The sequence below is a fragment of the Rhincodon typus genome, chromosome 40, assembly GCF_021869965.1.
Source record: "Rhincodon typus isolate 14 chromosome 40, sRhiTyp1.1, whole genome shotgun sequence".
Taxonomy (NCBI): Eukaryota; Metazoa; Chordata; class Chondrichthyes; order Orectolobiformes; family Rhincodontidae; genus Rhincodon; species Rhincodon typus.
In genome coordinates, this window is record NC_063371.1 from 13,455,636 (window position 1) to 13,469,554 (window position 13,919).

Below are 13,919 nucleotides of genomic sequence, written 5' to 3' on the forward strand. Positions count from 1 at the left end.
GTCTGTTATCATGAACTGGAGGCTGTGTATTCCTCAGCCAGAGGGTAACACTCCTCTCAGTGCTGACCCACTCTAAAATGACACATCAACGTTGGTAGCCCCTGTCAGATTCAATATACAAATACATAAACATACCCTCCGTGTCGATGTTCTGATCGGGGATTTCCAGTTCGATATAGCTCATGTTGGACTCCTTCCATGACCCACTAAACATACTTGAAAAGTAGCCAGACTGCAAGACACAAAAACAAACAAAATATTCACGTGTTAGGTGACTCTCCAGGTTTCTGACAAGCCGCAGTACACAGAAAATTGCAGCTGGCGCCATGTGGTCACAAGCAGTAGCTGCTGGAGAAACTCAGCGGGTCTGGCAGTGTCTGTGAAGAGAGAAAGAGTTAACATGTCACGTCCAGTGACACTTCCTCAGAAATGAAGTGGTGGTGGTGGCCGGGGGGCTGGAAAAGGTGGTTGGTTTGAGGTGAATTGTTCCCCGAGTGAGGTTTTGGCAATTGCTATCGGAGCAGAGCGTTGGAGGTAGGAGTAAATCACCTGGGAGGCAGAGGGATGGATGGACGGTACGAAGCAAAGTTAATTTCAACATGGTCAGTCTGTGGCACACATTTACGACAATGACCTGGCCTCCACAGGCTTCTGTGGCAACGAATTCCAAAGATTCACCACTCTTTGGGGGGTGAATAAGTTTCTCCTTATGGCCGTTCTAAAAGGTCTTCCCTTTACTCTAAGGCTGTGCCCTCAGATCCTCATCTCTTCCATCAATGGAAACATCTCAATGTCCACTCTGTCCGGCTGTTTAGTATTCTGTAAGTTTCAATTAGATCCCCCCTTCATCCTTCTAAACTCCATCCAGTACAGACCCAGAGCCCTCAAAACATTCCTCACATGTTAAGCCTTTCAGTCCTGGGATCATTCTTGTAATCGCTGTCTGGACCCATTTCAGGGTCAGTACATCCTTCCTGAGGTATGGAGCTCAAAACTGCTCACAGTATTCTAAATGTGGTCTGGCCAGAGCCTTATAAATCCTCAGAAGTACATTCCTGCTTTTATAATCCAGTCCTCAAAATAAATTCCACATTGTCTTCACCTTCCTAACTACCGACTCAACCTGCAAGTTTACCTTGACAGGATCCTCACCGAGGATTCCCAAGTCCCTTTGCACTTCAGATTTCTGAATTTTCTCCCCATTTAGAAAATAGTCTATTCCTCTATTCTTCTGACCAAAGTGCATGATCTCACACTTTCCTACGTTGTACTCCATCTGCCACTTCATTGCCCACTCTCCTAACCTTTCCAAATCCTTCTGCAGCCTCCCCACCTCCTCAATACTATCTGTCCCTCCACCTATCTTTGTATCGTCTGCAAACTTAGCCAGAATGCCCACAGTTCCTTCACAGAGACCATTAAATGTACAAAGTGAAAAGTTGTGGTCCCAACACTGACCGTTGTGGAACACCACTTGTCACCAGCTGCCATGCTGACAAAGACCCTTTTATCCCTACTCTCTGCTTTCTGCCAGACAGCCAACCCTCTATCCATGCTAGCACGTTGCCTCTAACACCATGGGCCCTTATCTTACTCAGCAGCCTCCTGTGCGGCACCTTGTCAAAGGCTTTCTTGAAGTCCAGGTAGATAACATCTATTGGCTCTCCTTGGTCTATTTCCTCAAAAGAATTCTACCATATTTGTCAGGCATTGCCTCCCCTTGATGAAAATATGCTGGCTTTGCCCTATTTTACCATGTACTTCCAAGTATGCAGAAATCTCATCCTTCACAGTGAACTCCGTAAATCTTACCAATGACGGAAGTCAGGCTAATCTGCCTGTAATTTCCTGTCTTTTGCCTCAATTTTTAAACGGGGGGGGGGTTACATTAGCTATTTTCCAATCCTCTGGACCCTCCCCGACTCTACTGATTCCTGGAAGATCACCACTAACGCCTCTACCATCTGTTCAGTTATCTCTTCCAGAACTCCAGGGTGTAGTCCATCTGGTCCAGGTTATTTATCTACCTTCAGACCTTGCAGTTTTTCCTCGCACCTTCTCCTTGGTGATGGCTGCCATACTCACCCCTGGCCCCCAGCTCTTGAATTGTTAAGATATTACTCATTGGGATATTCACAGTGAAGACTGATGCAAAGTACCTCTCCAGTTCCTCAGCCATTTCTTTGTTCCCCATTATTACTTCTCCAGCGTCATTTTCCAGTAGTCCAACGTCCACTTTTGCCTATCTTTTTCCCTTTCTACACCTGAAGAAACTCCCACAATCATCTTTTATATTACTGGGAAGCTTACTCTCATATTCAATCTTCTCGCTCCTTATTTCTTTTCTAATTGGACTCTGTTGGTCTTCCCACTGCCCTGTGTTGCATTATTTACTTTTTCTTTTGCTTTTATGCTGTCCCTGACTTCCCTTGGTTGCCTCATCCTCCCTGGAGTATGCATCTTTTTCCTAAGGATGAATTTTTGCTGTGTCTCCCGAATTACTCCCAGAAACTCCTGCCACTGCTGTTCCACTGTCTTTCCTGTTAGGCTCCTCTCCCAGTCAATTCTGGTCAGACCCTCTGTCATGCCTCTATAGTCGCCTTTATTCAGCTGTAATACCGTTACATCTGATTCCACCTTCTCCCTCTCAAATGGCAGAGTAAATTCTATCATATTATGGTTAAGGGTTCCCTCACCTTAAACTCCCTTATCAAGTCTGCCTCATTGCACAACACGAAATCCAGTATTGACTGTTCCCTCCACGACAAGGTGCTCCAAAGAGCCATCTCGTAGACATTCCACAAATTCCTTTGCTTGCAATCCACGATGAACCTGATTTTCCCAGTGCACCTGCATATTGAAATCCCTCATGATCACTGTAACCTTGCCTTTCTTATACATCTATCTTGTGCCCCACTTGCTGACTACTGTTTGGAGGCCAGTACCCAACTCCCATTGTGGTTCTTTTTTCATCTTTGCGGTTTGCTCAAATTCATCCACAACAGATTCTACACCATCTGATCTTACTTTGTTTCTTGCTTTTGATTTAATTTCATTTCTGACTAATGAGGCAACCAGATGCGATTTCCTGATCACTGACACTGGTTTCATGGTCATCATTCAACTCTTGATTCCAGATTCTGAATCGAATCCCAATTCCAGAACGTGCTGCGGCAGGATTCAAACCCGGTCCCCACAATATGACTGAGGTCCTTGGATTCATAGTCTCGCAATGATACCACAACGTCAATATCTCCCCTGATACTGACGAAGCAGTGACTGACCAGGTGACCGAGTGAGTCCTGACTGAGTGAAACCTCTCGGGTCCTTATGGGAAGGGGGCAGCGAGGTGAGATTTGGAAGAAGTCACTGCCGATTTCCCAGAACATGGTACTCTTTCACAAGCAAGGCTGCTCCAGGCAGGTCAATGACTGAATGGTTCTGAACGTCTTCAAACCGAAACACAACAAGCTGAAAGGATATCCCTCTGACTTTAAAAGAAACTCACCCCTTAATAACTGAGCTTCAAATGGTATGTGAAATTATACAGCAGTCTCACAGTAATTGGCCCCTTCTCATTGATGGTCTCCATTTAATTGCTCCCTCTTTTCCTGATAATGTGCAATTTTGTGGTCCCTTATAATTAGCGAGCTAATTCTGTCAACTCCAGCACGGTTTGGAAAAAACAGCACCTCCTGAAATGGCAACAAATATTTCTCTCAGTGCCTCATCGCAGGCTCCAGGCATTCCTCCTCACCAGGATTTCAACTCCAGGTGAATTCACAAGCCCTCGGTCTCCTCCCCCGCACACAGAAGATCAGACAAGCTGTTCGCTATTTCGGAAATACCAGTCAGGGTCTGATCAGCAACAATGACTCACAGTGAATGTGACCTGCCTGCAAAGGTCACATTCATGCAAATCATCTGTTTGCAAAGATCACAAACGATTCGATTCAGTGAAAGCTGAGTTGATCAGCCGAGCGATGCAGCATGTCAAGGATCCTGGCCAATCAGGGAGAGTGGGGGCATGTTGGAAATTCCACTCTATCCTCCTGCAGGGTGACACGAAACAGCACAAGGCTGGTCAGCCCATCAACTCTGCTCCCACATTCGATCAGATCCTGGCTGATCTCCCTGCGGCCTTCACTCCCACTTTACTGTGTGCCCCTTCGTAAACTTTTACCCCCCCCCCCCGCCCCCCATGACCCAGCCTCCACGGCTCTCTGGGGAGAGAGAGAGAATTCCAAACTCTCAAACTTCTGAGAGAAGGCATTCCTCCGAGTCGCCACCTTGGATGGAAATTCCTCCTCTTCCAGTGTGATCCCAAGCTCTCTCCTTCCACAAGGTGAACGGGCCCCTCAACATATTCAGCGTCTCAATAACAATCACCTGTCATTCTTCCAAACACCCGCATTCACAGGCCTAACCTTTCGTCAAAAGACAAACACCTTCATCCAACGAGTCAATCCACCGAACCCTTCCCTGATGCTTCTTGATGACATCTTTTCTTCAAGAATGAGACAGAAGCTGTGCACAGTCCTCCAGACGTGGTCTCACAGGGACACTGTGCTGAGGCAACAGGACCAGTCAGGAGCATCTTCTCCCCACAAAGCTGTCTATGGCAGTATAGCTGGATGCTTGGTGGGTCTCCTTCAGCTTGAAGCTCTCTCAGTTACTTCCGGGCTCTCTCATCAAAACTCTGTGGTCCTTGTTGCTGATTCTATCTCACACTGCACTCTCTCTCATTTCTAAAAACGTGGTTGTGGGGAGTGGGTGTCGCCGGCTGGGCCAGCATTTATTGTCTACCCCCGATTACCAAGAGGGCAGTTAAAAGTCAACCACACTGTTGTGGGCCTCGAGAAGCGGGGAAGGAAATCTGTCATCCTTGTCTGAAGGTCATTAGTGAACATTTGGAGTCGTAGAGATGTACAGCACAGAAACAGACCTTTTCGACGAACTCGTCCATGCCGACCAAATATCCCAGATAAATCCAGTCCCACGTGCCAGTTTTTGTCCCATATCCCTCTAAATCCTTCCGATTCATCTACCCATCCAGATGCCTTTTACATGTTGTAATTCTACCAGCCTCCACCACTTCATCTGCAGCTTGTTCCATTCATGCACCAGCCTCTGTGTGAATAAATCGCCCAAGATCCCTTTTAAATCTTTCCCCTCTCCTTAAACCTATGTCCCTCCAGTTTTGGACTCCCCCACCCCAGGGGAAAAGACCTCGGCTATTTACCCAATCCATGACCCCCATGATTTCGTAAGCCTGTAAGGGCACCCCTCAGCCTCCGGCGCTCCATTTGGCACACCATTGTCTCTCTCCACACTTCCTGTTTTTGACATTACACTCCTGCTGGATGGGTCTTCCTCCACTGATCTCCTCCTCCCTCACTGCTGCTCATCTCTCTCACTGTTGCTGCTGCTTTCTCTCTCTCTCTCTCTCTGACACACACAGTTTCTCTCTCTCTCACCGATCTCTGAAACACTTTGCTCATCTCATCCTATTTCTCACTGTTGTTATGTCGTCTTTTCTTCCTCCGCTCACCTCCCTGTTGGTGTTGTTCCTTGATACTGGCATCTGCCTGCTCTCCTAGCTTCTGCTGTTTGTGCCCTTGCTGTTCTTTCTGACACTGCCCTCTCTCACCAGTTGGTACTTTTGCCAGTGGTAGGGCGAGCTATCGTTTCCCTAACTTGTGTTTGAGAAACGGATCTGAGATTGTTAACTGCTAGTACTCAGCTTCCCAAGAATGATACAAAGGCAGCACAAAAAATGTTGCTTCTTCAATTATACACACTGTAGATGAACAAAAACTGCAAACAGCTTAGTATATACTTCTAATCTCGAACTTGAGCAGCAACAGCAAACATTCCAGTGAAAAGAACAACTCTAGTTATAAAATCAATATTACAGGCTCCTCAAGCCAGTTAAGAATGCAGGGAATAAGAGCAGAAACAGACCATTCAGCCCCTCAACGCTTCTCTGCTATCCAACAAGATGTTGGTTGATACTTGACCTGCCCTTCACTGTGCCACCCTATCTCCAGGTCCCTGAACTCCAGAGAAGCCCAATCCATCTTGGTCTTCAATCAGACTCCACGCACACAGGGGTGCAGAATTCCAGAGATTTTAAACAAATTTCACCTTATTCCTCCTTGGGGGCAGTTCACTGGGCAGTTGTGTGTGTCTGTGTGCGCGTGTGGGTGGGGAAGGGGAAGGAAGATTCGGAATAAGGTCTAAATGTTCTCACCACAAGACCACAGACTGAAGGTCCAACACCCTCTTCCCCCACACAGATACACCCCATAAAGGTCAGCACGCCCCCCTCCCCGACACAGGTACACCCCGTAAAAGGTCAGAACGGCCCCCTCCCCGACACACCCCGTAGAAGTGGTAGAGTCCTGCCCTGCACAACCCCCCCAGCACAGGTTAGTCTTGGGAAGGTTGATATGTCTTACCTGACACAGGTAGATCTTGTGAAGGTGCCATTCCTGTCCCAGAGCACAAATGGTGATATCACTGTTTTCTCCAGCAAGGAAGAGAGTTTGGTAAATATACTTGGAAGTGCTTTTCAACTTTTTCCTGTGAAATATGGAGAATGGAGCCTGCCATTAATAACACAAATAAAACAACACAGTGATGCAGCAGATGTTGAAGTGAATTGTGAAATCTTTAATGAGCTATCATACCAAGTTGGCGCTCGCTCTGGAGACTTAGGAACACAACTAGTTTTACTCGGAGTCCTGATTTAACTGGCCAACGTCCCCCACAGTATCCCCTGGAAGCTGTGTGACAAAAGCAACTCTTCTGCTTATGGCCAAACCTCTCACTTGGCTGTTCTGAGACTTTCAACAGCTTCCCATCTTTCACAGCCACCAGCTGTCTGACCAGGGGAAAGACTACATCGGGCTCTGTTGCCCGACTCTCATGTTCCTCATGGAGAGAGGTTCAACCCCGTGAACTGGGGGCCAAATGACTCTTTTCCCTCATGTAACGTGACATACCCCAATACACACGCTGCTCAGAATCCTCCCATGCAAACTAACCAACCCCAAAATAACCAATCATCCCAACATACTCAATAGGTAGGGGTAGTAAATAACAGAAAGCTGGTTGTGTTGTGTAATGTCACAGGATTGCACTCCAGAAGCCAAGGCTAATGATCCGGGGATCCAAGTTTGAATCTTACCCGGACTGACAGAGGTGAACTTGCAAAAGGACAGGGATAAAACACGGTGTTTCCGGTGACCCCAAGGTCAATTGAGATAAACACCAGTCAGTCTCACTGATGTCTTCCCTTCAGGAAACTTGCGTCCTTCCCAGGCCTGGCCTCCACCTAATTCCAGACCCACAGTACTGTGGTTATATAAGCTGGGAAAAGGCTGGAGTGGGAGTTCTGTCAGATAGTGATGCTATTAGCACAAGAAAGAGGGAAGATCCTTGTTCAGGAAACCAGGATCCGGGAACAGAATGACAAATACCGAAAGCAAGAAGTCAGTTGTGGGAGTGGTGTCCAGGCCACCTATCAGTAACCGCACCGAGGATGGAGTGTGAAGGAAAAGATGACGATATCTTCTCAGAAAGGCACAGTGACAATCATGGGAGATGTTAATCGACATCTTAACTGGAAAACCTCGACAGGCAAAGATAGATTCAGAATTTACAGAATGGTTTCAGCGCAAGTTCTTCAGACAGAATGTTCTAGAGCCAACCACGGAGCAGGAAAAACTTGGCCTGGTATTGTGCACTGAGACAAGATTCACGAGGGATTGCAGAGTGAAGGAAGCCTTGCTTTTTGCTGACTGTATTTTACATGCAGTTTGAGGCAGAGCTGAGTACAGGTGAGACCATTTGTAGTGAGGGGATGTGAATATTTAATTAGGGAGGTTAAGCTTCAGTTGGGCAGGGCTCCGGTGAGATACCAACTGGAGTCCTGTGTACATTGGTTACTTCATTTCAGGTAGGGTACAAATGTGTCAGAGACAGTTCAGGTAAGGTTTACTTGACGAATACTTGGAAAGGATGAATTGTCATCTGAGGAAGAGTTGGGGCAGAGTAGATTTGGATCAACTGGAGTTGAGCAGATTAAGGGGTGCCTTGAACGGAACATGTGAGGCCCTGAAGCAGCTTGATAGGGCAGACATGGAGAGGAAGTTTTCCCAGAATCCAGAATCATGATCTGACTGGCATTAAAAATAAGGGGTCATCCATTGTTTCTTCACAGAGGTGTTTCTACTTTGGGACTTTTCAACACCTTTTCAGGGAAAGAGCCCTTGAATACTTTTAAGACAAAGGCAGATCAATCCTTGCTTAGCAAGGGGGCGAAAGGTAGTTGGGAATGTGGATTCAAAATTACAGTGAGATCAACCTTGACCTTCCCGAATTGCTGAGCAGGCTCAAGAAGCTGAATGGCCTCCTTGTTTGTTTTCACATTCTACAATGTGCAGGAGAAACACCACAAATTCGGCTGCATCCGTGCAGAGTGAGAGTGAGAGTGAGAGAGTGAGAAGCAAATGGTTCAAATGCAGTCAGGCTCCTTGAGAACATTAATGGGCTGCAAACAGTCACTCCACCTCCTTCCTCTCTGTGCCTGCTGGCAAATCGCTCCAGCACTTGGCATCATTCACTGTTTCTGTAAAGACAGACAGAAGACCAAAAGATACAGGAGCAGATTTCAGCCCATCAACTCTGCCCTGCCACTCAATCATGGCTGATTATATTTCTCAATCCCATTCTCCTGCCTTCTCCCCTGAACCATTGATGCCCTTACCAATCAAAAACCTGTGTATCGCTGTATTAAATACGTTCAATGACTTAACCTTCACAGCCTTCCGTGGCAACGAGTTGCACAGATCAACCGCCCTTTGGCTAAAGAAATTACTTGTGACCAAACAGGTGGATGAGGGTAAAGCAGTTGATGTGGTGTATATGGATTTCAGTAAAGCGTTTGATAAGGTTCCCCATGGTAGGCTATTGCAGAAAATATGGAGGCATGGGATTGAGGGTGATTTAGCGGTTTGGATCAGAAATTGGCTAGCTGTAAGAAGACAGAGGGTGGTGGTTGATGGAAAATGTTCATCCTGGAGTTCAGTTACGAGTGGTGTACCTCAAGGATCTGTTTTGGGGCCACTGCTGTTTGTCATTTTTATAAATGACCTGGATGAGGGCGTAGAAGGATGGGTTAGTAAATTTGCAGATGACACCAAAGTCGGTGGAGTTGTGGATAGTGCAGAAGGATGTTGCAGGTTACAGAGAGACATAGATAAGCTGCAGAGCTGGGCTGAGAGGTGGCAAATGGAGTTTAATGTGGAAAAGTGTGAGGTGATTCACTTTGGAAGGAGTAACAGGAATACAGAGTACTGGGCTAATGGTAAGATTCTTGGTAGTGTGGATGAGCAGAAAGATCTCGGTGTCCATGTGCATAGATCACTGAAAGTTGCCACCCAGGTTGATAGCGTTGTTAAGAAGGCGTACGGTGTGTTAGGTTTTATTGGTAGAGGGATTGAGTTTCGGAGTCATGAGGTCATGTTGCAGCTGTACAAAACTCTGGTGCGGCTGCACTTGGAGTATTACATACAGTTCTGGTCACCGCATTATAGGAAGGATGTGGAAGCATTGGAAAGGGTGCAGAGGAGATTTACCAGGATGTTGCCTGGTATGGAGGGAAGGTCTTATGAGGAAAGGCTGAGGGACTTGAGGCTGTTTTCGTTAGAGAGAAGAAGGTTAAGAGGTGACTTAATAGAGACATACAAGATGATCAAGAGGATTAGAAGGGTGGAGAGCAAGTGCCTTTTTCCCCGAATGGTGATGGCTAGCACGAGGGGACATAGCTTTAAATTGAGGGGTGATAGATATAGGACAGACGTCAGAGGTAGGTTCTTTACTCAGAGTAGTAAGGGCGTGGAATGCCCTGCCTGCAAAAGTAGTAGACTCGCCAACTTTAAGGGCATTTAAATGGTCATTGGATAAACATATGGATGATGATGGAATAGTTTAGGTTAGATGGGCTTCAGATTGGTTTCACAGGTCGGCGCAACATCGAGGGCCGAAGGGCCTGTACTGCGCTGTAATGTTCTAGGTTCCTCATCTCAGTTCTGAAGGGTCGTCACTTCACTCTGAGGCTGTGCCCTTGGGTCCCAGTGTCTCCTCCTAGTGGAAACATCTTCTGGACGAGCACTCCATTCAGATGTCTCAGCATTCTCTCAGTCACAATCAGAACTCTCCTCATCCTTCCAAACTCCGATCACAGACCGAGAATCCTCAACCGCTCCTCACATGACAAGGCCTTCACCCCTGATTCAAAGAATAGTACAGCACAGGAACAGGCCGTTCAGCCCTCCAAGCCTGCACGAACACATTTTGCCCTTCCGTACTAAGTCTGTCTTCACTTACAGGATCCGTATCCCTCGATTCCCTTCCTATTCATGTATTCGTCCAGGTACTACTTGAACGCTGCTATTGTGTCTGCTTACACCACCTCCTCCGGCAGCATGTTCCAGGCACTCACCACCCTTTGTGTGAAAAACATGTCCTACACACCTCTTTTAAATGTCACCCCTCACATCTTGAACTTGAGTCACCAAGGAATTAACCCCTCCACCCTGGGAAAAAGCCTCATACTTTCCACTCTATCCATGCCATTCATAATCTTATAAACTTCTACCAGGTCGCCCCTCAACCCCATAAGTTCTAGTGAAAACAAAACCAGCCTAACCAACATTTCTTCATCGCTAAAATCCTCCACACCAAGCAATCTCCGAGTAAACCTTTTCTGTACCCTCCCCAAAGCATCCACATCCTTCTGGTAGTGTGGTGACCAGAACTGTATTCCAGGTGGATCCGAACTCAAGTTCCACAAAATTGCAGCATATCTTGTCTCTCCCGAGACTCAATGACCCTTCCAACGAAGGCAAGCATACCACAGACAACACATTATGGAGCTGGAGAAACACAGCAGGCCAGGCAGCAGAGGAGCAGGATAGTTCATGTTTTGGGTCAGGACCCTTCTTTAGAAAACGGTGACTTTCCTGCTTCTCTGATGCTGCCTGGCCTGCTGTGTTCCTCCAGTTCCACACTGTGTTATCTCTGACTCCAGCATCTGCAGTTCTTGCTATCTCATGCCATAGGCCTTTTTTACTACCTTATCTACCTGAGCTGCCACCTTCAGTGATCTGTGGACCTGCACACCCAGATCCCTCTGCATGTCAATACACTTTAGGGTTCTGCCATTTATTCTTCTAAACCTACTCTGGACTCCCTCCAACACCACCATATCCTTCCTTAATTATGGGATTCAAAATTGCTCACAATATTCCAAATGTGGTCAGCTCATCCTGGGTTGGGGAGGGGAGGGAAAGGGTGCTTGTGTTTGTGGGAATCCTGTGCTAGGCTCCGCTCCGACATGGGCCAAAGCTGCAATGTTGATGGCAGGAGAGCGGGTCACAGTGGGCTCAGGGAGGTTTCTGAGCCACGCGTGGAGGCCCTTCAGCCCACTGGTGCCCTGCTAGCCACTGGGGGCATCAGTCTGATCTGACTTTCCCTGCACCGAGGCCAATGTGCTGGGGACGGTTTCAGGGGCCAGCGCTCTGGGGATGCTCAGTGAAGAGCAGAACCCTGTGGTTTGCAGATTCTTTACATATTCCCTACACTGGGCTTGAGGACCAGAGAATAAGTGGACCAGGTTGGGCTGGGTCACGTGACACTCAACGGCACTGGCTGCGCATGCGCTGAGCCCCACACCGAGCCACCTGAGGGCACGTGACCCATCCGGCACGCCCCAGAATTGCGCATGCGCTTCGTTTCCCGTTCACGCGTCGCGAGGGTCACATGACCACACCCACCCGGAAATTGCGCATGCGCCCCTCACCTCCGCGGCCCGCCCGCCTCCAAGGCCTCGGGCCTGCCGCTCTCCTCCCCGTCTCCATCCTCCTCTCGCCGTTTGCGCTTCCTCCGTTCGCAGTCGCATTGGCACTTGGAGGCCCCGACGGGGAGGGCGGCAGCTACCGCGAGCCTGCTTCCGAGGCCGCCCATTGCCCCTCAGTCCCAGCTGCTTATCCTCCGCCGCCTCCAGCTCCCGGCCGCCGTCGCCATTTTGTCCCCGCGAGGGGCGGGGCGACAAGGGGGCGGGGCTCCCACGCCTCTACCAATCACAGGCCTCATCACTATTAAAGCGAGGACGCGCAGCTGCCCTATTTTGGGTATGCAACTGAAATTCACAGCTCCCTCCCTTCTCTCTTTCATCCCCATTAACGTGAAGTAGGCCAAGCCACTGCACCTTATGTTACAGTGCGGGAGGAGAATATTCGGCCCATCGTATCTGCACCAGTACTAGCCAGTCCCATTCTCCATAGCCCTCAAACCTCATCACTTAGCTACTTTGTACCTAAGATTTTGTAACTCAGTACCTTTGCACATAAGGGGAATGATGACATTGTCCACTTCTCACTGTACTCATGTACTTGAGTAGATGATTCTAATTCTCTAGAATTCTAATTCTCAATTATCACTTCCAAATATATATCCAATTTGCTCTTGAAACTTCCATGGAATTCGCCTCCTTCTCTCCACATTCCAAATCCAAACAACACTCTGAGTAAAGAAGTTACTCCTCATCTCACTCCCATCTCCCATGCTGACAATCTGGAAGTTGTGATCCCCTTGTGGGAAGATTTGGAAGATCCAATTCAAGAGCGACCTATACAGTAAATGGAAAAGCCCTGGGGAAAATTGATGCACAGAGAGATCTGGGTGTTTAGGTCCACTGTACCCTAAGGTGGCAACGCAAGTCGATAGAGTGGTCAAGAAGGCATACGGCATGCTTTCATTCGTCGGACGGGGTATTGAGTACAAGAGTTGGTAGGTCATGTTACAGTTGTATAGGACTTTGGTTCGACCACATTTGGAATACTGCGTACAGTTCTGGTCGCCACATTACCAAAAGGATGTGGATGCTTTGGAGAGGGTGCAGAGGAGGTTCACCAGGATGTTGCCTGGTATGGAGGGCTCTAGCTATGAAGAGAGGTTGAGTAGATTAGGATTATTTACATTAGAAAGACGGAGGTTGAGGGGGGACCTGATTGAGATCTACAAAATCATGAGAGGTATAGATAGGGTGGATAGCAAGCTTTTTCCCAGAGTAGGGGACTCAATTACTCGGGATCACGATTTCAAGGTGAGAGGGGAAAAGTTTAAGGGAGATATGCGTGGAAAGTTCTTCACGCAGAGGGTGGTGGGTGCCTGGAACGTGTTGCCAGCGGAGGTGGTACAGCCGGGCACGATAGCGTCATTTAAGATGTATCCAGACAGATACATGAATGGGCAGGGAGCAGAGGGATACAGATCCTTGGAAAATAGGCGACAGGTTTAGATAGAGGATCTGGATTGGCGCAGGCTTGGAGGGCCGAAGGGCCTGTTCATGTGCTGTAATTTTCTTTGTTCTTTGTTCTTGTTATTGACAAACCAACCAGTCAAAACAGAATATCCTTCCTTACCTTGTCGAAAATGTTTATAATTTTGAACACCTCAGTAAGGTCATCCTGTAATCTTCTCTACTCCAAATAAAGTAAGCCCGCTTTCTCTATTTCACGTGGTCTCAGGTGACATCCAACATCTATGGACCTGCAGCTATGCAGGTTAATGGGACGAGTGCAGTTTGGTGTTTATTGGTTGGCATAGACATGGTGGGCTGAAGGGCCCGTTTCTCTGCTGTGGGACTCTGTGACTTTATATAATCCCCTTCATGCTTTCCAAGTGTTATGTGACCACGTATTTTAGAGTAGACTCCAGCACTTCCGTCCCATGAAAATTTGATCAATTGATCTGTAATTTTCTGGTTTATCTCACTTTTTTTAAGTACTGGGGTTATATTTGCCACCCTCAAAAGTAAAATGCTCTGGTTGCAGGAGATTTCAGATGAT

The 13,919-nt window shown here is 47.6% G+C and overlaps 1 protein-coding gene across 1 annotated transcript in view; it reads right to left on the reverse strand.

Annotated features, from left to right (window-relative positions):
• gmcl1 (germ cell-less, spermatogenesis associated) overlaps positions 1-12,113 on the reverse strand; it is a 63,749-nt gene extending 51,636 nt beyond the window's left edge. Inside the window, exons 1-3 of the mRNA XM_020522231.2 lie at positions 11,870-12,113; positions 6,462-6,585; positions 136-232 (exon numbers count right to left, since the gene is read on the reverse strand). Coding sequence (XP_020377820.1) covers positions 136-232; positions 6,462-6,585; positions 11,870-12,033 — 385 coding nt within the window. The 5' untranslated portion in view covers positions 12,034-12,113. The remainder of the gene's footprint in view (positions 1-135; positions 233-6,461; positions 6,586-11,869) is intronic.
• Positions 12,114-13,919: the final 1,806 nt, after the last annotated feature.